General features: G+C 34.0%; 5 protein-coding genes across 6 annotated transcripts; 2 read left to right on the top strand and 3 right to left on the bottom strand.

Moving 5' to 3' along the window:
* Positions 1-351: 351 nt before the first annotated feature.
* Positions 352-2,143, bottom strand: LOC6624326 (gram-negative bacteria-binding protein 2). Its single transcript, XM_032434035.2, has 4 exons — positions 2,075-2,143; positions 1,300-1,962; positions 704-1,041; positions 352-653 (listed from the first exon to the last, which is right to left on the bottom strand). The coding sequence occupies exons 2-4, from the start codon at positions 1,940-1,942 to the stop codon at positions 450-452; spliced, it is 1,185 nt and encodes a 394-aa protein (XP_032289926.2). The 5' UTR covers positions 1,943-1,962; positions 2,075-2,143; the 3' UTR covers positions 352-449.
* Positions 2,144-3,060: 917 nt separating this feature from the next.
* On the top strand, positions 3,061-5,071 carry LOC6622232 (gram-negative bacteria-binding protein 2-like). Its single transcript, XM_032434034.2, has 4 exons — positions 3,061-3,297; positions 3,375-4,058; positions 4,117-4,448; positions 4,798-5,071. The coding sequence occupies exons 1-4, from the start codon at positions 3,180-3,182 to the stop codon at positions 4,999-5,001; spliced, it is 1,338 nt and encodes a 445-aa protein (XP_032289925.1). The 5' UTR covers positions 3,061-3,179; the 3' UTR covers positions 5,002-5,071.
* On the bottom strand, positions 5,010-5,808 carry Sgf11 (SAGA associated factor 11kDa). The gene has a single exon (XM_002048635.4). It carries the CDS (start codon positions 5,718-5,720, stop codon positions 5,079-5,081), a length of 642 nt encoding a protein of 213 aa, XP_002048671.2. The 5' UTR covers positions 5,721-5,808; the 3' UTR covers positions 5,010-5,078.
* Positions 5,809-6,387: 579 nt separating this feature from the next.
* Positions 6,388-6,961, top strand: LOC6624214 (uncharacterized). Its single transcript, XM_002048634.4, has 2 exons — positions 6,388-6,555; positions 6,615-6,961. Exons 1-2 carry the CDS (start codon positions 6,455-6,457, stop codon positions 6,910-6,912), a joined length of 399 nt encoding a protein of 132 aa, XP_002048670.1. The 5' UTR covers positions 6,388-6,454; the 3' UTR covers positions 6,913-6,961.
* Positions 6,925-7,956, bottom strand: Chmp1 (charged multivesicular body protein 1). Of its 2 annotated transcripts, XM_015176095.3 has the most exons (3): positions 7,858-7,956; positions 7,736-7,776; positions 6,925-7,668 (listed from the first exon to the last, which is right to left on the bottom strand). In XM_015176095.3, exons 2-3 carry the CDS (start codon positions 7,755-7,757, stop codon positions 7,079-7,081), a joined length of 612 nt encoding a protein of 203 aa, XP_015031581.1. In that variant the 5' UTR covers positions 7,758-7,776; positions 7,858-7,956; the 3' UTR covers positions 6,925-7,078. The 2 variants fall into 2 exon arrangements, with proteins under 2 accessions (XP_015031581.1, XP_002048669.1); XM_002048633.4 differs by having other exon boundaries at positions 7,736-7,922.
* Positions 7,957-27,145: the final 19,189 nt, after the last annotated feature.

The following is a 27,145-nucleotide window of genomic DNA, read 5'->3' as shown; positions in this document are numbered from 1 at the left end:
TGGTTTTAATTTGTTTTTTGTTTGGCTCATTTATAAAAGCGCGAGATAATCTTTCGCACGCTTCCGGCAAGTACGCCTTGCGTATTGGAAGAGCTCAAGAGAAAGGGTAAAATAAAGTCGAGTTATATTTTATAATCCAAGTGCAAATATATGTAAAGTGGACGGCTGACCATTACACCAATAAATTCTATGAAATAAATTGAATTTATGTAAAATTAAACGATATCATACACAGTTGTTTGTAAATTCTAAATGGACGTGAAATGTACATATATATGTATGCATAAATATGTAACAATAATAAATAAAAAATGGCAAAAGCTATTAAAGCCGGCATAACATGTTTAGGTATACTTTAAAAATATGTATAGTATATTTTCAATAATAAAAAACTCTTCATAAATGTACATTGTCATTGAAAACTGCTGTGATTTAGATGGAAAAGCATTTTAGTTTTCATCGGGATGTGTTGTATAAACACGCACATGATCTATGACCAGCTTGGGATGCTTCCATGTTGATGGATCTATAGATATATTTTCTAAAAATATTGATGGAGCCTGAGGTGTCACAAGGAAGTTCTTTTCCAGATTTACATATTCTTCTTTAAAGTTTAATATCCCTCCAGCAGTCAAACCCAATACGATATAGTACTGTAAAATAATTAATTATTAATTGTAAACTTTTCGTAAAGGCTTTTTACCTCAGTTCCCTTCAAGCTTTCGATTGTCTTCTTATCTTTTATAGTGCCAAAGGTAACTCCGTCCACTTTAAATATAATGCGATCCTTGTGTCGAATTAATGTATAGTCGTGAAAATGATCCCCATAATGTGATCCGGATTTGTGTGGCATATTCACCGTAGCCTCATGATAATCGTCACCTATCTGACCGAAGACGCTGCCAAAAAGCATATTTCCTCCAATATCTTGGTGGGCATAATCGTGCAGATGTGGATTGCCTCGCACATATGCCATGCGGATGTGAGGTTCAAACACATTAATCGATTCAAAATCCCTATTGATGGGGTACAGTATTAAATCTGTTGAAATAGAGAGTTAAAAATGAAGTCTGCAAGAAGAGTGCAATACTCTGATCACTTTGTAATATTAACTTGTAAAAAGGCTAAAAAAAATAAAGGTTCTATATGTTTGGCTATTATAATTATAAGTAACCCAATTGCAGTTAAGGGGCGAAAAGTTATAAACATTATTTTAGTCCTGCGGTGGGCATGTTTGATTCTAACTTTATATCTAATATTAGTTATACTACTTTATAAAATTACTTTGTTTGTACTTACAGGGGAAGAGCCAATCGCCAATGGGCATTTTAGCACGTATCTCAATCCGACCATAATTAAATCGCAAATTCCTATTATATAGTATAGCCGAGTGCATGGGTGGTAGGGGTTGACTTATTGCGAATGTATACGGTCCACACAGAAAATTTCTACTTTCCGCTTGCGTATAAGTACAACTGGGCAGTGTAAACTTATCGCCTAGCTTGTAGTTCGTCAAAGTGGCATTAAAATGCAATTTTTCATCTTCTATATAGCAGTTATTATCACTTTTCAAAAAGGCTGCAAACTCTTTATGATATGTATGCACTCGGGAGCACACTGCATGAGTCCAATGCGTCAATTTGTTGTCCTTGAAGTTTTCCTCAAAAATAAGGCGGCCGCTACAGCCCCTATTCGAATTTGAGTCGGACTCTTCTCGTATGCATTTCTGCTCATTGGTGCCATGGCCATCAGCATTAATCCTTAAATCATACGTTTTTGATATAACTTGATCTTTGGTTTCAATGACACTGAAAATTCGTATGATATCGTTTATTTTTGGTTCCTTCTCAAGCCTTATACTAAATGTGTTGCTGTTATTGGCGCTATGAACATATATATAGTCTGAAGTGCATTCATCGCTGATTTCTGTTGAAAAGAACATTGATTTAACCTCTGGATCATCTGTAAATATTCAATTTGTTTATTTGGTGATTCTTTATGAACGAAATATTTAAAACAATCATTATTTATAATAATTAACATTATTTATAACAATGACAACATTTGCACATACCAAGCGTTACGTTAACATATTTTCCATTTATATTAACCTTTATATCTGATTTTTCCTTCTCGTTAGCGCCTAGGCAGCCAAAAATGTATCCAATAAAAAATATACATATTTTAATATTCATTTTAAATGCATATATATATTAATTATAGGGTAAGCACTCTATTTGACGGTCCAACTGTTCGTAGTCGACTAGATAGGCGGCTCTCAATCCACAAACGTAATGCTACGGGCACGCGGCTCTCTTACGGAGGAAAACGATAACCTGAGGGAATGAGGTCTATTGCTGTCACCTTATTGTTTTTGCATGTACTGTTGGCATCACTACTCGGTGATAAAGAGGGAAGTTCTAGTCCAAAGGACGCGACTACAAAATGCCCTAACACACATTTCAATTGCTTCCATCTAATTTAAAAGTATACTATAAGTCACTACCCGGCATTGCCTAGGTCAAATGAATAATTTGGAAATGCAAGTAATTCCGGGTTGGCTTATTTTATTCAAGCTAAGCTGCGTTTAAATGACTCGTCTCAATTGAGAAATGTTGAAACTTAAAAGAATATGTTTTCATTAATTAAATAATTGTTGTTTTCTTAGATCAATTTAATAAACAAATTACGTGTTTCACTTTCTCGCGGGTTCCAATCCTAAAGAAACTCATTAAGGCTAAGGCCCATGACACTAATTTTGATCCAAACACTTTTCGTTCGGAAGCCTGACTATGTTGACTATCTGATCAGCTTTAAACGTATTATCAATTACTTTTGTTAAAATTTTATTGACTATTTCTAAGTTAGTGCACAGGGCAATCTTCTGAGCGGTAAATGACAAAGGGCTCTGTCTTAAGAGCTCTACCTCTTAACTGAATGACGTGTACTCCGCTGAGTTAAGTATGAATATACCCCGGAGTAGCATTAAAGTGGGTATATAAATATAAAAGTATATTACTTCTGCTTTCATTATACGCTTTCTGTCACAGTTGCCGGTCGTCGCTTACAAAGAGTTGTTTTCTGATCAATTTAAACCGCAAAAAAAATATATATATATATATAAAAACACTAGTAACAATAACTCGACACATCTCTTGATATTCTATTTTATTTTTAAAATGCAATTTAAGTGTCTACTGTATTTAATGGGTTGCTTTTTTGCTCTTATGTACGCCTTTGAAAAAAACGATATAGAAGTGATAGTGAAAGGCAAAGAAGTCGAGATTAACGTACACGGTATTGAATATAAAAGCTAAAATAAATGATGTCCAAAATGTTATTTGATATATATTTCTCGCTTTACACTTTCGCAGATGATCCCGAACTCAAAACATTTTTCTTTTCAACTGACATTGGCGAGGAATGCACTTCAGACTATAAATTTGTCCATAACCATAACGCGAACAATACATTTGTTTATAAGATAGATATTAACAAAGAACTCCGGAAGGACGATACGCTAAGCATTTTTGGAATTTTTGAAACTACGGATAAAGTAATATCGAAAACATACGATTTAATCATTGATGAGTCTGGGAGAGGAGTCAAGCAAGACATTCCACAAAGGTCCGATTGCATCAAATCCGAGACGGTTGTGAATTTTAAAGAGCAACCCTGCAGCCAAGTTCTTGTGTTTAAGGACGATTTTGATGATCAGAGTCTTTCCGGTTGGACCTATGAAATACGCTCACGAGTCTTAGACCCAGTACCCGATCAGGAATTTGTAGCTTACATGAAGAATACTAAACTTAATAATGGCCTTCTGTATTTATACGCAAATTGGGTGAATGATACTCATTTTCATATTGCTGAAGGTTGCACAAGCAAACATAATGGGGACATTAATAAATTAATGCGTCAATGTGGACCACTAAAACTAAAGGGAGGTGTTTCAATACCTCCTGTGCATTCAGCAAAACTGCATAGCTCTTTTACTTTTAAATATGGACGGGTGGAAATAAGAGCTAGGCTGCCCATTGGCGACTGGCTATTTCCCTGTGAGTTTAATCTTAACAATATAATGTTTATTTGGCTTAGTCATAATTTATATTTTAGATCTACTCCTGCAGCCTGCGAACACCCAAAGTGAAGATAATTACGTCAATCATTTGCGCATCGTTTATGCACGAGGCAACAAAAGGTTACAAGATAAAAATTCCCTGCCAATCGGTGGAGATGTGCTCTTTGGAAGTGCTGTCCTTTGGTCCCAAGATGGAGCCAGGGAGCATATGACCATTAAGCGAAATTTGTACAATAAGCAATTTGGCGATAAGTTTCACATTTATACTCTAATTTGGCACAAGGACCGAATTATATTTAAGGTGGACGGGTTAAAGTACGGGACAATAACGCATCCCGATGTGCTTCGGACGTTCGACTTAAACGAGGTAAGCATAATCTTGTCTAACCAAGCCATATCTCTTAACATATGAATAATTGGAAGTTATGATCGTACAGGGTGTTTAGTCTTTGGGCCTTTACCAAATTAAACTAATTTCTTTATTTCTCGTATCCGAAATGTCATACATACATACATACGTACTTCCACTAACCATATGTTGTATGGTTAGTGGTGCTACGTATCCCAAAATGTATGTATACATAATACGCATACAAAATTAACTAATAAATAAATTTTAATACTGACATTTGTGTACTACAGTTGACGTCTTCGAATGTATCGTTGTTCTTCTTTTAATAACAAACAATTTCCATTTATTCATAACTTCTCTTTAGTGTTTTTTAGTGTTGGGCCTGACTGCAGGTGGAGGTCTCAACTTCCCACATGATTACTTGATGCCAGAGCAGGTGAAATTCATGAATGGAGCAGTAAAGGCTACGGAACTTTTTACTGAACAAGCGGTTAGGGAATCCTGGATACAGCCCAATCTGGTTATTGACTATGTTCATGTTTACACAACTCATGTAAATGAAGAATAATTGAGAAGTTTACTTATACGGTGCATTTCATATATTAGGAAATAAAGAAAGGCTTAATAGAATTCAACGATATCACGTTAAAATGTTTTTCCATTGTTCTTTTTGGATCCGTTGTTGCGTGAGTTCTGTGTTGACTTCTTTTTGCGCTTATCTGATGACCAGTCTACATCATCTTCGTCATCGGTACCGCCTGTATTGCCCGACTGTAAATATGTTGAAGTAGAGGTGGAGCTAGCGCTGGAGCCCTCCTTGGTTGCCAATCGTCGACTGGCAATGCGAGATGAGATGCGACCCATGCCCATGCATTTCTCCAAGTGTGGTGCAAATCTGGTCGCCGCCACTAGTCTGTCACAATTTGGGCAGGTGCAGTCCATCGGCTTCTTGGCTGTTGATATGCCAAAAATGTCCAAATTTGGCATCTCACAAATTCGGTACGCAGACTCAGCATTTTCTTCGCCGACACCATCAAGTGCTGTCAGATTGCCGGTCTTACGCAAATGGTGAATTTCTATAAAAATACCGGCTACCACATCATCGAGTAGCCCCTGGAACAAGTAGTTTGCAGCATCGTCCAATCCTTTTGGTTCCTTGATTAACTCTCGAAAATTGTGTAAAATGGCTGACGCTGTAGTGTGCCCCTGTGCCATTGTGGACATTTGAGATGCAGTTCCGGTCGATGAACTCATTAGATGCAATTGGTTTGCATTTGAATTAGCCATATAACACTTAAAATGCTTTTCTTGCTTTCTAATTTTCCTCAAATTGCAGCCGGTTTACAATTCGTTCAGAGTTACCATGCTTAAAAAAAATTTAACGTAATCTAGATATCTGATGCTTATCGATATTTTTATTAACTGATTTGAATCGATATTTTATTTAATTTCTTATAATTTTTACAGTTGCAAAACTCCGAAACACATATACGTTCAGCTTAGAATATCCTTTAAAATATATTTTTAGCGTGTGGGACGAAACACCAAGTAGGTTTATATTTTGAGAAAATTATGAAACTATTCTGAAATTAATTTAAAAAGAGATTGCTGCCGTACAAAAATGTGAGAGTCAGAATAGAATATTAACCGTAGCTCACATACGCGTATATTATTTGCCAATACATACAAGCATAATGAAAAAAATGTTGCAATATTGCAATATTTTCAACAATTACATTTCTCAATTACAGCTTCTGCCTTAAAACGTATTTAGTTTAATATTAGCATTTTCGTATTTTATAAAACTTTATGATGTAATAATTTTTAAAGTAAATAAAATGAGATTTTGCACAAGGCTTGGTGTTTTTTGGCGGAAACATCATCTGTCGAATATATATCGCATTCCCAAAATCATCGGATATATCACGATTATGTATAAAATCGACGTCTCGCAAGTTGCAACTCTACCATTCCCAGATCACCACAATTTAATAGATATATTTTAACATGTTTGGGATAAAATGACGCTTCATAAAAAACAAGAACTGTACAAATCGCTCGTGGAGAAAATATTCAGTAGGTGCCAGCAAATACAAGCGGAAAATGAACGATGCGTAATGAGGTAAGCATAGAGAACGCAATATTCTCATTCACATCTAAAGGCGGCGCCATCAATTGCAGAGTAAATGGAATTAAGAAGATATTACGTCGGCGCACACACGATTTGGTGTTGTTAAAAAAAAAACTTGACAAACATGGTGATGATTGGCGTTCAATACCAATGATGGGGCCACAGCCAAAGGGGAAACCCGAGCAAAAACGTCGCGGACCAAAACCCAAGAGTAAACAGACAATGACAGATGCAACTTCGGAAGCAACATGCAAGCCCCGAAAACAGCGCGTTAAAAAACAAACGTCAGATGGCAATGCAACCACAGCTCACCATACGGTACAACTTCAACAATTGTCTACGGTATAAAGTTATTCAGAATACATTCAACTTTTAAATATATGTATGCAAGTTTTTAGGAGGCTGTGTTGGTATTTAATTACATAAATTTTGGAATACTTATAGAAATAAAAACAAATTCCGGGGATTATCGTTGGATTGAAAGAAATGTTTAAGGAGTCGCACCCATAACAATCTATTCAGCTTGTCGCAAACGTGCCAGGCGCTGTGTCAGCTCATCCTGTTCCTGTGAGACTTGCGTGGAGGCGCCAATGGTAGAACTTTGTACACCGCTGGGTAGCTCCATGTTCAGTTCGAGACCAGCTTCATCGGCAACTTGTTGCAAGAGATTGTCAACATCGCCTTGGGGCACCGATGTGGTCACCGTATCAGACATAGTGCCTTCCATCACTGAGCTTTGTACATCCAAATCTTCAAACTGCGATTCGAATTTTTCCATTAGCGAAGAGATTTTTTCCAGATTCATGCCCTTCATTGCAGCATCCATGGCTTTCACCACACCGGCCATAGAGCCGGTGACTTTGCGTGTTGTCAATGCCGACTGAACTCGACTGGCAACTGCATCCACACGCGCACTCATGCGAAGGTAATTTACGGCTTGATTCTTTTGTCGAATAGCATTCTCGGCATGAATGCGAGCTACATCCATATTACCTTTTTGAATAGCTTTTTTTGCCTTTGCCTTTTCTAGCTTTTCTTCTTTCTCGCATTTCTTTGAATTGCGTTCCAGCTCTTTTACAGCAAACTTTAAATTGAAAAGGTGTTCTATGGAAGAGTAGGGTGTGTTATTTTTGTTTTGCGATTGGGAAATGGCGTCATTGATACTACTTACTTTCCATTGAAGATGTAGACATGTCGTTACCCAGTTTGAAGCTGTTGGTGTTGATGCCAGGGATTAAAATATTTTAATTTATAGAATTTGGCAGTTTTCTTTTTAGATTTGCTCGGTTTTACCTATTTGTGATTTTCTTATTATGCGTATGAATCACTTGTTTTTAACCAGCCAGCTGCTGTAGAGCTGGAAAACCATTGAATCTACTATCGATAAAATGGTCGTATTTCGTGTTTTAAAAACAATCGGTTAATTTTGAAAAAGGACTATCGATGTTTTCCCAGCTCTAACACTTTTAGAGGAAGAAAAAGCGAGAAATAAAATAATTTTAAGAGAAAATGTAGCAATTTTCTATTAGAAATAATTTTATTAGCAGTGCTGTTGGGTAAAGCTATAGAATGCAGCATCAAAATTATGAATATGTACATGGAAAATATTTCAAGCAACATAGTCGGGTGGCACTGATATTTAACGATAATACTTTAACAAGTTTAAATTGCACTGTTTACTTTATTGTTAATATAAGCTACAAGCTTTCAATTCAAAAATGCCATTCTATATAATTTTTAGCATTCCGACAACGTCCACGAAATGTAACCGAATATTTACCAAGGCTGGGTAATTATTTCAAATCATAGGTGTTCACAAAAGCCGAATTACGTTTAATTATTTTCGTATATGGTATAGATATATTTCGCAAACAATTATATGCGAAACAAAGAGAAAATATATACATACCCCAAAAAAAGTGTTTTGTAATTGTGTTTAAATATTGTACAGATAGCGGCCAATATGTTGAGCATTTCAACAATAATATAAGATAATATTTATATTAATCAAATTTGTATAGTTATATAATATGTATTGTCATGCTTACTAATGGTGAAAGATATTTAACTTATGCCTCTGTCCACTGACCACATTTCTTACACATTTCTAAAAATGTCGCTTTTTGGCAAAATGAATAAAATGCGCACTGTGCGTTTTCCCGACAGACACACAAAAGTCACATATTTGAAAGGTGTGTAAATTCGCGCCAAACATTTCGTGTTTATCTACGATGATTAATCGATATTTCTATCGATGTTGTGAAAAATGTGAAAGTATCATCACCATTAACAGCTGATATATTAACGAACGCAAGCGGCAACTTTAAATAAGAAATTTAAAATTATAATATTCCCACAAATTGTAAAATTTAAGCATGGCGAAATGTCGAACAGATTACCAAAAATTAAAATTTGAAAATATAACATTTCTTAGCCAGTGGAGAAAGGCTATTATTGTCATAAGCTATCATCTTCCAGTTTCCACTCTCTTAGCACTCTCTTAAGTTGTCAGAGCCCAGCTTAAAAGCGCTTTTACGTATAACGTATAACGTAAAAGCGCTTTTAAGCTGGGCTCTAATATATATATATGTATATATATATATACATATACATACATATATATATATAGTGACATATCCATAGTCGCACCCACCCTTTAACATAACTTAGCACATAAGCATAAGCACAATTATAAACATTTCTAATATTGTAAACAAAGAGCCTGGTGATAACATCGACATTGGTCAAGATCAAACTGTCCCCCTTTTGGTAGACATAAACAATTCACCCTAAATATCACGCCACTGTCAATGCTCCCATCAGAGTACTATCCCACGCATAATTGCTGACGCAGCTCAAACTTCACTCAATTTTGACTCAAACTCTTTCAAAGCGAAGTTTGCTAAGCGACCGCAACAGTTAGATAAATCAGTTCATATTCGGGAAGCAAATCTGAATGTACTCAACAAAAGTAGCCGTTAAGTGAAAATAATAAATTGAAATATATTTTTTTATAGTAACCTAACGTGTAAAACTTAATTGGCGCAGCCGGTAGGATACGTCGGGAAAAAGTTAAGATCGCTAAAGGATAATTAATTCCCAGATCTAACGCACAATCGCGACCGAAAGTGTTGTCGGAGTGTAATAAACATTTTCTCGAATACGTATCCGCCCAAGAACCTTCGGGTCACTAGAAGCTTAATAATATTGACCCTTTGGGCAATAAAGCTACTACAGTTAATAACGACTGGATTTGCATATCGTTTGATCCCTGCAATACGTTATTACTGAGTCTTTTTAAGACACACACACAAAAAAAATAAACAAAAAAAAATTTACACAATAATCCATCACAAACTTTAACCTAAAATAAAAGTGCAAAATCAAAGAAAAATAATGTTCAAACCTACAAACTCAAAACTATTCAAAAAAAGTGTATTACACCAAGATGACCATGGAATTATCAGAACAACACCTCAACCAGGCCCTTTCACAACTTAGACAGGTGCCAAGCTTTGACGGATCAACGAATCAACTAAACGCCTTCATTAAAACTATAGATTACATCCTACACCTGTATCCAACCCGAGATTTTAGACAACATACCATCTTATACGGAGCCATCGAATTGCAAGTCACAGGAGATGCTCAGAGAATATCACAAAGGACAGCAGCCAACACTTGGCAGGAGCTGAGAAGCGCATTGATTGAAGAATACAAAGTGCGGACACCATTTGAAGAACTCCTTCGACGCTTATACAACACGAATTACCAAGGAAACGTCCGTAAGTTCATCGAGGAGCTCGAGAATAAATCTTTTGTTATATTAAATAAGTTAGCACTAGAAAATATACCTAGCAATACAACCCTTTATACAAATGCTATGAATAACACAATCAAAGATGTTATTACAAAAAAATTACTAGATAGGCTTTTCATGATGTTAGCCAGACACGACATTACGTCGACACAAAAACTAAAGCAAGTAGCTCAAAGAGAGGGATTATATGAAAATAGCGTTACTGAAAAACCTAAAAATAATAATGTTCAGGGAAATCCAAATAACAATCGTAGGAACATGGGAAATTATCAGCAAATTGCTAACCCAACCACCATTTTAAGTGGTTATTCCAACACGAATCAGAGTTATCACGCACAAAATAAACAGCACAATAAGTCCGAAGACAATCAGAAAGCTCACCACGAGTTCCAACAGAAATTAAGTCAAGGTAGATACCAAAATCCCTTAAACTACCAAAATCAGTCCCATTCACGCTTGAATGCACCAAACCCTCCGACTAAACGTCAAAGAGATAGTAACAGTGGGCAGATGAAAATGGATACATCCGAAAATTTTCATCAGCAAGCCTCGGAACAAACAGAAGAAATCCATTCATAAAATTGATTATGAATGACGAAGTTCTAAAATGTGTTATCGACACAGGTTCAACCATAAATCTAATGAAAACAAACCGCTTAAATTTTCCAGTTTACAACGAAACATTAAAGGTTCACACCATAAATGGTGTTATTGAATTAAAACAAAGTATACGCTTAGGAGCAAGCAAAATTTGTCCGAGCAAACAAAAATTCTATATTCACGACTTCTCAGAGCATTATGATGTTCTGATTGGGAGAGAATACCTTGAGGCATGTCAAGCAAAAATAGACTATGCACAAGGATCCGTAACCTTAGGAGAATTTAACTTTTGTTTTAGATATAACGACGAAGAGGTCGAAGAGGACATGACCGCACAAGAGTGCCTTGATCCACCCTCAACAGAGGACAGACCATTTAACTTCGCTATTAATAATGAATTAATAGAAAACAATGAGTTTAGGCTAGAGCACCTAAACTCAGAAGAAAAAGACAAAATAAAAAAAGTTTTACATGAATTCCGTGATATCCAGTACCATGAAGGTGACAATTTGACTTTCACTAGTACAATTAAACACAAAATTCTAACAAAACATGAGGAGAAGTAAATAAACAAATAAGCGATATGATAAAACAAAATATCATACGTAAATCCAAATCCCCTTACTGCTCACCAGTAATAATCGTTCCAAAGAAAAACGATGCATCTGGAAAGCAAAAATTCCGGTTAGTCATGGATTACCGCAATCTCAATGAACTAACTATTAATGATAAATACCCTATCCCGATCATGGATGAAATATTAGACAAACTTGGAAAATGTCAATATTTCACAACCATTGATCTAGCCAAAGGCTTCCACCAAATCCAAATGGATCCTGGTTCAATACCCAAGACCGCATTTTCGACTAAACATGGCCATTACGAGTACACTCGCATGCCATTTGGTCTTAAGAATGCACCTGCAACGTTCCAACGTTGTATGAACAATCTCTTAGAAGATTTAATTTTTAAGGATTGTCTGGTCTACTTAGACGACATTATTATTTTTTCCACTTCATTGGAGGAACACATTTTGTCGCTACAAAAGGTATTTAAGAAGCTTAGAGAAGCTAACTTAAAACTACAGTTGGATAAATGCGAGTTTATGAGAAAAGAAACTGAATTTCTCGGTCACATCATCACAACTGAGGGTATAAAACCAAATCCCAACAAGATACAAGCAATTGTCAAATTCCCAATTCCAAAAACCCCAAAAGAAATTAAATCATTTCTAGGATTATGTGGTTTCTATAGGAAATTTATACCAAATTTCGCTAATATAGTTAAACCATTAACACTTAAATTAAAAAAGGGAGCAAAAATCAATATAAAAGACAGAGACTACGAACTAGCGTTTGAAAAGCTAAAAGTACTCATAACATCCGACCCAATTTTAATATACCCTAACTTCGAAAAACCATTTTCATTAACTACAGACGCGAGTAATATGGCAATAGGGGCCGTCCTTTCGCAAGAGCATAAGCCTATATGCTATGCAAGTAGAACTCTCAACGAGCATGAGTTAAATTATTCAACGATTGAAAAAGAATTATTAGCAATCGTTTGGGCCACTAAATACTTTAGGTCCTATCTCTTTGGTCGACAATTTCAAATCCTTAGTGATCACAGACCACTCGTCTGGTTAAATAATATGAAAGAACCTAACATGAAATTACAAAGGTGGAAGATCAAGCTAAATGAGTTTGATTTCCAAATTAAATACGTCCCAGGAAAAGAAAATTATGTGGCAAATGCTCTGTCCAGAATTCAATTAAACGAAAACTTCTTAGGCGAAGATACAATTAGCACAAGAGCAACAATACATAGTGCTCAAGAAGACAACAGTAACCATTTACAAATCACAGAAAGACCACTTAATTTTTATAATCGACAAATAGAATTTGAAAAAGGGACCGAGAACGAAACAAAAGTTACGAGCTACTTTCACAAAACCAACATAAAAATTACGTACAAAGACCTGACTAATACGCATGCCAAAGAATTAATAAAAGAATACTTATGCACAAAGAAAAGTGTGCTATACTTCCACAACGAAGCAGATTTTCCAATTTTTCAAGAAGCCTACTTAGAAATAATAAGTCCGAATAATTCAACAAAGGCGATGAAAACTAGTACAAAATTAATAGACCTTCAAACATACGCAGAATTCAAAGAATTAATATTAAAAAAGCACACAGAATTATTACATCCAGGAATTGAAAAAACTATCAATTGGTTCAAAGAAACCCACTATTTCCCAGATTATCAAAATTTAATTCAAAATCTAATAAATGAATGTGAGATTTGCAACATCGCAAAAACAGAACACAGGGATACAAAATTAACTTTCGAAATAACTCCGGAAATCGCTAATATCCGAGAAAAATATGTAATGGATTTTTACATAGTAGGAGATAAACAATTTTTATCTTGCATTGATATCTATTCAAAATTTGCATCATTAATAGAAATAAAAAGTAGAGACTGGCTAGAAACCAAACGAGCTATATTACAAGTGTTCAACCAAATGGGTAAACCCATCGAAATAAAAGCAGACAAAGACTAAGCTTTTATGTGCACAGCTTTACAATTATGGCTAAAATCAGAAGCAGTAAATATTAATATAACCACTAGTAAAAATGGTATATCCGACGTAGAACGATTTCATAAGACAGTTAACGAAAAACTAAAAATCATTAACAGCGACTCAGACGTCGAAAATAAACTTACAAAATTTGAAACTATACTCTACACGTACAATCATAAAACAAAGCACAAAACGACTAACAGAACACCAGCGGACATATTCATATACGCAGGTACACCAGAGTATGACACTCAAGCTAATAAAGAAAAACTAATAAATAACCTCAATAAAAAACGAACAAATTATGAAATTGACACTAGATACAAACACTCACCATTAGTTAAATCAAAGACGACAACCCCGTTCAAGAAAACAGGAGAACTAAGAAAAATCGACGACAAACATTTTGAGGAAACTAACAGAGGCAGGAAAATAACACATTACAAAACCAAATTCAAAAAGAAAAAGAAGACTAATCAAAGCAAATATAACAATTACAGGTCAACAACAGACAGCGATCAAAACATACAAGCACCAGCTTAAATTAATTATTATAATATTACTATCAATAACTGTAAACCATATAAATGCACAGAGTATTGAAATTAATCCTATCAAAGCCCATAACGGATATCTCATATTTAAAACAGGAACCATAGACATTCCGACAGATTACGAATTCCATTGTTTAACGGTTAATATAACAAAAACCGAAGAAACTTTTAACAATTTAATTGAACAAAGTAAAGAATTCAATAACCTTATACAAATCGAATACCTAGTAGAAAAATTAAACAGAGAAATAAACGGCTTAAAAATAGCCAAACGCAGCAAAAGAGGTTTAGTTAACATAGTAGGAACAGCATATAAATACTTATTTGGAACATTAGATCAAGAAGACAAAACAGAAATTGAACAAAAAATAAGCAACTTAGCAGAAAACAGCGTTCAGGTTAACGAATTAAATTACATAATAGAAGCTATAAACAAAGGAATAGAAATCATGAACGAACTAGATCAAGAGAAACAAAAAGGAAAGAAATTAGAAATCCTTATATTTAACTTACAACACTTTACAGAATATATAGAAGACATTGAGATGGGAATGCAGCTCACAAGATTAGGAATTTTTAACCCAAAATTACTAAAACATGACTATTTGTTGCATGTTAATTCTGAGAAATTGTTGAATACAAAAACTTCCACTTGGTTTAAATCAGATACAAACGAAATACTGATAATATCCCATATTCCTCGAGAAATAATAAAAAGCCCGGTATTCGAAATAATTCCATACCCGGATGAAAATAATAATATTTTGACAGAAATAGCTCATGAAAAATATTTTACCCAAGATAAAAAAGTTTATAGCAAAGAAACAAAAAAATTAATTAATAATGAATGTTTAACAGGAATTTTAAACCAAATAACATCAGAATGTAGTTATACTAAAATTTTGCAAAATTTTCAAATCAACTACATAGAACCAAATATAATTTTAACTTGGAATTTACCAAAAACTATATTAAATCATAATTGTATAAATAACGAAATAACAATAGAAGGAAACAATATAATAAAAATCTTTAATTGTTCACTGCAAATTAATGAAATTTCAATTTCAAACAATATGTTAGATTATACTCAAAGCATTTACGTAAGCAATGATGTTATAAAATTAGAACCACTTTCGTTTGTACAAACGAAACAAATTATAAATGAACATACAAAATTTAACAATGTATTCCAGATAATTACAATAACCATATTTGTAATCATATTAATAAGTTTAACACTGTATTTGACATATAAGTTCAAAAGCATACCTAAGAAATTAATTATAAAATATAAAAAACCCAAAGTAGAAGAAACACCTACAATAATAGGAGATATACCAATTGTAAAAGAAGAAAATGTTACACTATATCCAAACTTAAACACCTGAGGACAGGCACTTTTCTAATGGTTGAGCAAATCTGAATGTACTCAACAAAAGTAGCCGTTAAGTGAAAATAATAAATTGAAATATATTTTTTTATAGTAACCTAACGTGTAAAACTTAATTATATATATATATATATATATATATATATATATATATATATAATATATATATATATGTATATATATATATATATGTATATATATTTATATTACATGAATATGTATACATACGCAAATCAAATAATATTTGATAAACAAGTGTGTATTTGCCATGCCGTGTTGTCTTGTTGAAAACTTTTTATGAAGCCTTCACTATAACTTCTTGATTGTTAGAATGGCCAACAAATTTGATCATTTTTACATTTATTAAAAATCTTGATTATTTTTTAAAAATATAGTTGATAAAAATATTATATTCAGTGGACTGGATGTGCATTCTGCGACGACATTCATAGTTAAGCAATGGCTTTAGCTTCTTAAATTGTTTTGTTTTTTTCCTTTTGTCATGACATACAAACAAAATATATTAAGAAAACATACATATTTTGTTTTTTGTTTTGTTTTGTTTTTATACTCTGAACCCATTAAAAATGGGTATAAGGGTATATTGTATTTATGCAAAATCCAAATAAATGTAACTGGCAGAAGGAAGCATCTCCGACCCCATAAAATATATATATTCTTGATCAGCACCAATAGCCGAGTCGATCTAGCCAAAGACAATATAAACAGTGTTTGTATTGTCTTTGATCTAGCCATGTCCGTTTGTATGTAAGAACGCAAGGACCTCAGAACCCATAAGAGCTAGAGACTTGAAAGTTTTTTTAGATGTGCCTGCGCAGATTGAGTTTGTTTCCGATGATCGATAACTTACTCCGTTTCCAAGCAATCGATAAAAATCGATATCGATATCTTCTTTTTTTTTGGCAATTTTGATAAATAATAAAAGCTAGAGTCACCAAACTTGACATATAGCTTCTAAAATAGAATATATATATATGCATTTGATGTTGGAAGAAGAGGGTTCGAGGTATCCCCTAATCGGTAGCTCCCGACTAGAACCTCTTACTTGTTTAAAGATATTTAAAACGTTTCGGACGATAAATGAAGCAATTTAAAGCAAGATGAAAAGGTAAATTTTAAGCGATTGGGTTATCCACATTAAAAGTATAAATTGAGAAACAATTAAATAACGACGGAAAGCAACGACGGTCATTTTGTCTTTCGAGGGGCAGCATCAGCCAGCCAGCACACACCTTGTGGGTCAGTATCAGTACTCACCTATGGGTGAGTATTAGCATTCACCTTATGGGTTAGTATACCCGTGACAACACCATCTTCCCAACACTGCAGCTGACATTAAAACGTAAACAACGTTTTTTTTTTGGGTTTTATACATTCGTTTTTTATTATTAGCAATAATATTACTATATAACATTGACAGCTTTGCTAGGGAAAAACATTAAGCAAGACTTATTGCTATTAAGGCTAAGGTGTACAAAGTTAAGCCGAAAATGGGAAAAGTTTTTAATTTCAATTCAAAAACCCTTGTTTAAACAAATTACCTTCTTAATTTTATTTATTTTATGACTATTTAACATTGGCAGCTTAAGCTAGTTATATGTGAGGGAAAAACATTTAGCAAGACTTACTACTATTTAGGCTAAGGTGTACGAAGTTAAGGCTAAAATGGGAAACGTTTTAATTATGGTTGCTTATACTAATGGGTTTAGGCTTATAGAATCCTGTCAGGTAGATCCTGTGGGTGTCTGAACAAAGGTCAATGGCATAACACTTCAAAAACAAGGGTAACTAAATGTAATAACCAAAATCGGTGGCCTTGTTGTGATTGAGCTCATGCCAAATTTATTGATGTAAAAAAATATTTACATATTACCACCTACCCTACCCAGTACATTATTCCTTTCATTAGGCGGTATAATTTTCGCTTTCTTAAAATTATGACAAATAAATATTATGTATTATAAAGTTTTTATTACATCGAAAGCATCTTCATTAAATTTATAAAAAAAAACAACAAACACTACCTAAGGATTTTACATGTTGCTGCTAGAAACAACACGAATATATGTATAAGGTTTTCTGGACTAATGTGGAACAACAAGCCCACATATATACATATATATTTAGATCTATATGCCATTAATTGTAAATGTTACTTGTAGTTATTTTCAATCGCTTAAACTATCTTACACCACCTAAAGAGCTCTCTGGATAGGTAAGGGGCGATAGGAAGGGATATTTTAATGTATATTTAATTCTCTTTTCAGACGAGATATATATTATAAATTTGATATATATTATTTATTTTTTTTACGAATTTCGTGAAACGCGAGTTAGAAACCTAATATTTTCTCATTTCAAATTAATTGTTTTGCTTTAATACGATTTTAAATATTCAGCCGCCTAATACATCCTTAATACTTTTGTGTACTCATACATATAATACACAATTCAACTTGTAACACTTTGTTGCAATTATAAACAAATAGCATACATAAAATCGTATATAAACGAAGCCCCTTTTACATGGCGATCGTGACATGGTAACGCAACGAGGGAAGCAGATAATTACAACAACAACAACGAGCTACAACCGCAGGGAAGCAACAAGCAACAAAAAAAAATAAAATGATTACAACAAAATACGTTGAGAGAAATTAATCTGGTGGTGGACAACAGAGTATACTGAGTGCGTAAGATGTCTTAAAAAGTGTCGCAAATGTCCATACGCATCATATTAGATGAGTATTGGGCAAGACGACTAACAGCCTGTGCCCCGGCCGTTAATAAAAAAAGCATTGGAAACAAAAAACCAAGAAATCGTGGCGGCATACAGCTGCGTATTGAAGACGCAAAGCTGAAATATGCCAGCTATTATATAATAGCAGCAAGCCCCCGACTTGGGAAAACGCAAACAGACTAGCAAGAGAGCTAGATTTCCTCACAAAAGAGCCGAAACGATTAAAAACACAAAAAACACCTGCTCCTCAATACATTAAAACAATTAATATTCACACAAAACTTCCACCGCCAGTGAAAAGACAGTTGCCCACACCAACAAAGAAGTGCCCTGACGATTGCGCTGGACCATTGTACACCCCGGTCTTTATTTAAGAATATATTCAAGTTTTATATACACTGCAATAACGCCCACTATGTTGTGTGCGTCCAGGTAAAGTACAACCTAAAAAGTTGTACGACCTATTAGAGAGGAGATCGAAGATGTGCATAAAAAATCACTGAGAATGAATAACTCGTTAACGACTTACACAAGGACAAAGTAGCTCTTAAATATATATTGAAGATCACCCAGAACATTAGATTTTGTTGCATAAAAAAAAAGATACAACAATTAGAACACCCTATTTTAGGACCCATTGACATTATTATTGTGCGTTTGCAAAGATACATTAAAAATGTCTATAAATGGAATGGACGCAAATCGTTACCATTCTTAGGGAACAACGTGAGTAGTTTAATAAAACTTTCAAGTGCCTTAACAAAAGCGCACCTGTCTCAAACGAGACAAAGCTAAAACACGTTAAAACTCTTGTAAGTTCCTACAATATCAGCCGTCAACTTATATGTGACAATGTAACAAAACTAAAAGATTTGCATTTAACACAAACAATTGACGTATTAAGCACGTTAAGAGAAAACATTAAACGAATTTCGGAAAGAAATAGTATAACAATATTCCTTCCAAATTCTCTTAACACTTCAGGGTCATTCAGCTTTCGTTGCAAGCTGATATTACACCATCAGATTCTGAAATAAATACCCATTCAATTGACAACACAAATTGCCTTAAGTTTTCTCAAACTTGCCTCATCGCTCTTAACAGAGTTTGATTACAAGGCAGAAAACTTACAAAGCTTCAAAGAGGCTTCGAGTCTTATAGACCCACTAAAAATAGATCATAAAGCAACAGCTAGCAATCTTATAAAGACAAAACTAAAAGGCCATGCAAGAAACTTGATAAGCGATGAAAAAACAATCTCCGAAATAATGGCAAAATTATCAAGAACGATAAAAGGAGAATCAAAACTGCCAACATTTACACACAAGAAGTTGAGCAACTGGCAAAAGCTCTGTCAGGTGCATATATTAATGATGGCTTAAACTCAGATTAAGCCAGCAACAAAATACTTAAGTATAAATGTCTTTGGCTATGATGGAGACATTAATGAAATTATTGGTCCACTCTATCTAACCTAAGAACACCGGGGGAAACATTATACCTGGATTAGGGATCTATCAAGGTAAGTAAAGAATACAAAAAAATATATACGTTCCTTTTTTAATATCAATCATATTTTCTCCTCCAGGCTTACACGCAATCAGTTGACTTCGCATGCGAGGAAATTACATTTTTGTAAAGTGTAGTATGTGCATATATTGAGGGTGCACTGTACCAATAAAGTAACATTGTTTAAGCATAAATATATCAGCAACACATTGTTGCAGCACACAAACAAAACCTTTTCAAGTGAGCGTGTAATATGATCACCCACTTATAAGCTACGCTAAGTCAGCAGTCCCACTCTGACCATTAGTAGCATATATATACATACATGCAAATATGTACATAAGATTCTCTCTCTGCCGATTATGCTGATAAGACAAAATATATATGAAGCCGCTCCGTTGCTAGCGTAACCGGCAGCGCAGCTATGCGGTCTTAGCCATAAGAATATATTGAATAAAATATTCTAAAAACCAAACTCAAACAGCACAGACATGCTAAATTCCTATCAATACAACTGGTGTCTTCTCTGATCAACAAGTGTAATTGTGCACAGTATTACAACTAAATCGAATATATTTCAACTCCAAAATTCGCTATCCGCAAAAGAACTTAACGTGTGAAAACAATTCAAGCAACGTATAAATCCAATTCGGTCGTTGCAACAAAGTGAATTTCGTGACACAAAAAAAAAAAAAAAAAAAAAAACAAAAAAAAAATAAAAAAATTGAGCAACCAGAAGGCTCTCATGTGGCTGCACTTGCAGCAATGAATAAATTAAACGACCAAAATTTAAACCAATTGCTTCAACAAATACGGAACGTGCCAGCCTTTGAGCGAGACCCTATAACCCTGGGTCCATTTATCAGAAGGATGGATTACCTGTACCTGCTTCAACTGTACTCTACTCACAATGAACGACAACAATGCATCATATTCGGGGCGATTGAGCTCCAGATATCCGGAGATGCCCAGAAGGTTCCTAGAATGCTGCAAATCAACAACTGGTCCCAACTGAGGGAAGCCTTAATCTCCGAATACAAGACGCAAACACCCGTGGAAGAACTACTGCGAAGACTATATAATACCAATTATCAAGGTAATTTACGTAAATTTTGTAGTGAGGTAGAGGCTAAGATAACAATTATAACTGACAAGTTAGAATTAGAAGGGAATTTAGATAATTCCAGATTGTATACAAACGCTATGCATAACACTGTAAAAAACTTGATAAATAAAAAATTACCAGATAGACTCTTTATGTCACTCGCAAGACATGATATATCCACTATTTCCAAATTAAAACAAGTAGCTCAAATGGAGGGCTACTATGAGGTAAATTATTATAACAATAATAAAAAACAAAATACTAACAATGCTATAAATTATACAGGCAATACTAAACCTCAATTTACCCCAAGTTACATAACTAACAATAATCAATGCCACAATTTTTCACATCACCCTCCGAACAACCAAACTTATTTTAACCAAAATAAGCAACTAGCTTAAGAATTCAAACAGAATTTACAACAAGCACAAATAAATAACCCCATAAATCAAAATATTTCCCAAGGTAGATATATACCAAATCAACCGTACAAGCGTATACGAGAAAATACTAGTGGTTCCCAAAAAATGCAGGTTGATGAAAATTATCAACAATCCGAAAACTATCAGGGTAACTATGTACAAGAAGAGTATGGTTGTCAGAACAACCAATATGAGGTTTTTCAGAATAATGAAATAAAAGGCGAAAATTTTCCAATGGGAGCCTCGGGACAAGCCAGTACATAGAAATTAAAATTAATAACAGACGCTACAGATGTCTCATTGACAATGGGTCGTCAATAAATATGATGAGGGAAAACTTCCTTAATATACCAGTTTATACAAGACCTACTTCGATTAGAACCATGACAGGGATATCAAAACTAAAACATTATGTATCCACTGCACGTAATAAACTCTTTAGGCAAGATCAGATATTTTACATACATGATTTTTCACCTCATTATGATATACTTTTAGGCAGAAATTTATTAAAGGCAAACAACGCCATAATTGACTACGCTCATGACAGAATAATAATTAGCGAGAGATCGTTCAATCAGAAGAAATTAGTTTGGGATCCAAATTCAGAAATAAACTTCGAAGCATATTTAAAGCCAGTGTATAACTTTACACTAGAAATTAATTACGCAATAAGTAATGAAATAACATCGGGAAAAGATTACCGAGTTGATCATCTAAACGTTGAAGAAAAATCAAAACTATTAAAATTACTGAAAAATTTCAGTGACATTCAATATCGAGAAGGTGACAATTTGACCTTCACGAGCATTGTTAAGCACGAAATTAATACACATCATGAAAATCCAATTTACAAGAAACCATACGGTTACCCTTTCGCTTTTGAACAAGAAGTCGAAAAGTAAATTAAAGATATGCTAACCCAAGGTATTATTCGGCATAGCCAGTCGCCTTATTGTAGTCCCTCATGGATCGTACCAAAAGAAGCAGACGCCTCAGGAAAGGCAAAATTTAGATTAGTGGTCGATTACAGAGGATTAAACGACATTACAATCAATGATAAATTCGCCATTCCAAACATGGACGAGATTTTGGGAAAATTAGGAAGATGTTCATACTTTACAACAATAGATTTAGCAAAAGGTTTCCATCAGATTGAGATGGACAAGAACTCAATTAATAAAACAGCATTTTCTACCAAATACGGACATTACGAGTATACTCGAATGCCATTTGGACTTAAAAATGCACCAGCAACATTCCAAAGGTGCATGAATCACGTTCTTCGTGATTTAATTAACAAGCATTGTCTTGTTTATTTGGACGACATTATTGTCTTCTCCACATTACTTGAAGAACATTTAAATTCAATAAATAAAGTTTTTGAAAAATTAAGACAGGCAAATTTGAAACTTCAATTAGATAAGTGCGAGTTTTTAAAAAAGGAAACAGAATTTTTAGGCCATATTATAAGTCCAGAAGGCATACGGCCAAACAAATTGAAAGTAAAAAACATACAAGAATTTCCTTTGCCAAAAACATCAAAGGAAATTAAATCATTTCTAGGTTTATGTGGTTATTATCGAAAGGTCATTCCAGATTTTGCAAAAATTGCAAAACCCATGACTCTTTACCTAAAGAAAGCGGCAAAAATTGATATCAAAAATGTTGAATACAATAAAGCCTTTGAAAAATTAAAAATATTTATTATAAACGACCCAATATTAGTATGTCCAGACTTTAATAAAAAGTTTCAGGTAACAACCGACGCAAGTAATTTTGCAATAGGAGCTGTGTTGTCACAAGATAACAAGCCAATTAGTTTCTCAAGTAGAACGTTAAACGATCATGAACAAAATTACAGTACAATAGAAAAAGAGCTTTTAGCAATAGTGTGGGCAGTAAAATATTTTCGCCCATATTTGTATGGCAGACCATTTGACATTTTAAGCGTTCATAAGCCACTCGTTTGGCTAAACAACATTAAAGAACCCAACATGAAATTACAACGTTGGCGTATTAAACTTAGTGAATATAATTTCTTAATCAAATACTTAGAAGGAAAATTAAACCACGTAGCAGATGCTTTATCACGCATCAAAATTGAAGAAAATATGCTAGGCGAACAAGATATTAACACACAAGCTACAGCACATAGCGCTGAAGAAGATAATGAAAATTTAATACATTTAACAGAAAAACCATTAAACTATTTTAGAAGACAAATAGAAATGATTAGAAGTGATACCGAGCAAATAGAAGTTGCACCATATTTTAAAAAATTAAGAATAAAAATCGAATATTTAAACTTAAACATTGAAAAAGCTAAACAGATATTGATAAAACATTTTTGCAACAATTCAAGCGTATTATACATTGAATACGATTCCGATTTTGAGATAATACAACAAGCCTTTAAAGAAATAATGAGCCCCAAAACAACTCGAATATTACGAACAAATATTAAACTGAAAGACATTAGGAGCTATGCAGAATTTAAAGAAATAATAGTTAGCAACCACAAGAAACTTTTACATCCAGGAATCGAAAAGATGGTCAGACTTTTTAAAGAAACATATTATTACCCAGACTATCAAAATTTAATCCAAAACATAATTAACGAATGTGAAGTTTGTAATCTAGCTAAAATTGATCACAGGAACACATCTTGTAAATTTAAAATTACACCAGAAGTAGAAAACTGTAGAGAAACTTACGTAGTAGACATTTATTCAATAAAAAACCACAGCTATTTAACATGTATTGATTTATATTCAAAATTTGCAAATGTTATTGAACTTAACGGCAAGGATTGAATGGAATTTAAAAGAGGACTCATCCAAATATTTAACAACATGGGAAAACCTATAACTCTGAAGGCAGATAGGGACAGTGCTTTTATGAGCCTTGCCCTGAAAGAATGGTTGAATAAGGAAAAAGTTGAAATTCAAATAACAACAAGTAAAAATGGTGTAGCGGATATAGAAAGACAATTAATGAAAAAATACACATTATAAATACTGACGATGACGAAGAAAATAGACTCATGAAAATTGAGATAATTTTATACATTTATAATCATAAGCTAAAACATAACTCTACTGGAAGAACTCCAGCTGACATTTTCATTTACGCAGGTACACCTAATTATAATACCCAAATTATAAAAGATACCAGAATAAATAATCTTAATAAAAACCGAAATGATTTCGCAGTAAATACAAAGTTTAGGAAAGCACCCATAATTCACGGTAAATTACATAACCCTTACAAACCCACTGGGAAAATAGAACAAATTGACGAAGATCATTTTGAGGAGACTAACAGAGGTCGAAAAGTTAAGCATTATAAAACAAATTATCAAAAACAAAAGAAATTAAATAAGAGCAAATATTTACAGGAGGACGAAGTTCCAAAACAGGTGTAGCATGCGTACATATGTATATACATACAAATGAATAAGGCTGCAACACTTTGTTACATGGCGACCGTGACAGGACATCACGCAACGTAACTTAAAACGTAATGACTGGAGTGCCAACAACAACAACAGCAACAACTGAAACAACGAAGCATCTGGAACGACACACACACCCTGGCGAATCAAAAAATTAACTGAGTGAGTACAGGGGGCATGAGCTCTAACAATACTTTAAAGCTAAAAAGGCGCAGTGGCATTAAAGGGCGGATCAGGCAAAGAAAGTCTGAGATCGTAAGACTCCTATATAAGTCCCAAAATCCAATACCCTGGGAAACTGCAGTCAAGCTACATGACGAACTCAAACATCTTGAGTCGTTAAACAAAGTAAAGAGCCCCCCCTGTCCCTCAGAGGAAAAACTTATTAATCCAGACACACATCGACCACAGCCACAACCGATCCTGAGAAGGCAACGTGAATGCCCAGCAGACTGCGAGGGACCGCTATACAGCCAACATTGCCTGGGCACATGTCAGCGACCACCAACGAGTAAAAACTAGTACGAGAGGCAAACCGCCCCTTGTACCAACACTGAAAAACACCAAGGGTGAACTGACCGACAGCGCCACAGAGGGCGCACAGCAAAAAAAAAATTATAATTATAATTATTATTAAAATATTTGTAAAACTATTGTAATGCCCGACGACAATTGAGTCGACCGGCAAAACGTTTGGTCCGTAAAGCCATTCGAAATACTAGGCAGGACAAAATGTACATTCAGTAAAAGCCGAATTAATATTAAATTTCTCTCCGCCCACGGGCGTAAATACAAAAAAAAATTTTAAATATAAACTCAAAATACAAACCTTATAAAGTTAATGAATAGCGTTAACAAAACTATAAGTTCATATATAAATCAAGGACCCAAGTATATATTAAGAATAACAACCCCAAATATGGGTTTGGTAGACGTTAAGACTGTTGACTCGACGGCTAACGTAATAAATAAAGTTGAGGTCAGCAACACAGATGTAAAATTGATAACAATTTTTGTCGTTATGATATTTGTCATATTAGTAGGACATCTATTGTACAAATTATATACGTATCATAATAAATGCATAAAAAAGAGATACCAGAGTCACACAAATGACCTGGATAAAATCTAAATTTTTTTTCTTGAACAATGATAAGCGACAAAATAAAATAAATAAATAAAATGAAATTTCGAGAAATATATATATATTCTTATTACCAGAAATGCCTATTATTAAGTTTGCGATAGAAGTATATTTAGAAGCAATATATAATAGCGACGCAGACTTTAGAATTCGTGCATTGAATATTCTGCACAATAACATGACTACATATAATACCATGTTCAGCCCACTACTATTCTATAACAATAAGATAAAAGGCATAATTTTAAATACACTGCCATATGTTGGCATTAAAGAAATAGTGGTCCAGTGGACGGCGAGTGCCCAATTATAATGGTAAAACTTCATAAATAGAGAACTATGGAATGGAGTGAATTAGCGAAAAAAATAAATAACAAAGATAAATTCGAAAAATCTTATAAGTGTGTTAATAAGAACGCACCTATAAGGGTTGAAACGCTAATTCACCACATAAACATATTAGTGCTAAACTATAATAACATAGTTCAACTTTATTTAAGTAAGGAAAAAAGGCTTACAGAGCAGCATGTAAATCAATGTAAGAAAATAATCAAATCACTTGGGAGTAGAATATCGAATATCAGCACTAGGCACAACATAGTAATAGATATCCCAACAGATTTAAAATTAATGGCAACTTTTGAACCAGATCAACTAGAAGAACTGAATGAGTCTAAGCCAACACTAAATAGTGACCCTGATATTGAAGCTGATAGCGACATTGAGCCACTTGAATTAACAGAACCAAACATGGCAGTAAATCAAGTGGCCTTAGACCGCGAATATGTAAGACAGGTATCGTCTACAATTCCGGAATTTGATGGCAAAAAGCTATCACTGGCCAGATTTCTAACGGCTTTAAGACTAGTCGATCGTACTAAAGGTACACAAGAAGACTTAGCCGTAGAAGTCATAAAGTCTAAAATTATTGGCCCAATTTTGTACAAAGTACAAAATGAAACATTCATTATTTGTATTATAAATAAATTAAATACCAATATCAAAGGCGAGTCAACTGACGTTATCAAAGCTAAGTTGCTTAACATAAAGCAGAAAGGCAAGTCAGCCTCGCAATATACAGCTGAAATTGATAGTTTGCGTAAGCAACTGGAAGCAGCCTATATTGACGATGGACTAGATTTTGATAACGCAGAGAAATTTTCTACTAAAGAAACAATATCTGCCATGACAAAGAATTGCGAATACGAAAAGCTTCGCATAATATT

Source organism: Drosophila virilis, chromosome 3 (assembly GCF_030788295.1).
Source record: "Drosophila virilis strain 15010-1051.87 chromosome 3, Dvir_AGI_RSII-ME, whole genome shotgun sequence".
Taxonomy (NCBI): Eukaryota; Metazoa; Arthropoda; class Insecta; order Diptera; family Drosophilidae; genus Drosophila; species Drosophila virilis.
Note: the sequence above shows the minus strand (reverse complement) of the source record. Positions and strands in the feature narration are given on the sequence as shown.

Coding starts and splice junctions, on each gene's coding strand:
- LOC6624326 (XM_032434035.2), bottom strand. CDS start 1,942: ATGTTCTTTTCAACAGAAATCAGCGATGAATGCACTTCAGACTATATA. Junction 1,042..1,299: donor TGGCGATTGGCTCTTCCCCT/GTAAGTACAAAC, acceptor CTATTTCAACAG/ATTTAATACTGTACCCCATC. Junction 654..703: donor AAAGCTTGAAGGGAACTGAG/GTAAAAAGCCTT, acceptor ATTATTTTACAG/TACTATATCGTATTGGGTTT.
- LOC6622232 (XM_032434034.2), top strand. CDS start 3,180: ATGCAATTTAAGTGTCTACTGTATTTAATGGGTTGCTTTTTTGCTCTT. Junction 4,059..4,116: donor TGGCGACTGGCTATTTCCCT/GTGAGTTTAATC, acceptor TTTATATTTTAG/ATCTACTCCTGCAGCCTGCG. Junction 4,449..4,797: donor GGACGTTCGACTTAAACGAG/GTAAGCATAATC, acceptor ACTTCTCTTTAG/TGTTTTTTAGTGTTGGGCCT.
- Sgf11 (XM_002048635.4), bottom strand. CDS start 5,720: ATGGCTAATTCAAATGCAAACCAATTGCATCTAATGAGTTCATCGACC.
- LOC6624214 (XM_002048634.4), top strand. CDS start 6,455: ATGACGCTTCATAAAAAACAAGAACTGTACAAATCGCTCGTGGAGAAA. Junction 6,556..6,614: donor AATGAACGATGCGTAATGAG/GTAAGCATAGAG, acceptor CATCAATTGCAG/AGTAAATGGAATTAAGAAGA.
- Chmp1 (XM_015176095.3), bottom strand. CDS start 7,757: ATGTCTACATCTTCAATGGAAA. Junction 7,669..7,735: donor GTCTACATCTTCAATGGAAA/GTAAGTAGTATC, acceptor ACTCTTCCATAG/AACACCTTTTCAATTTAAAG.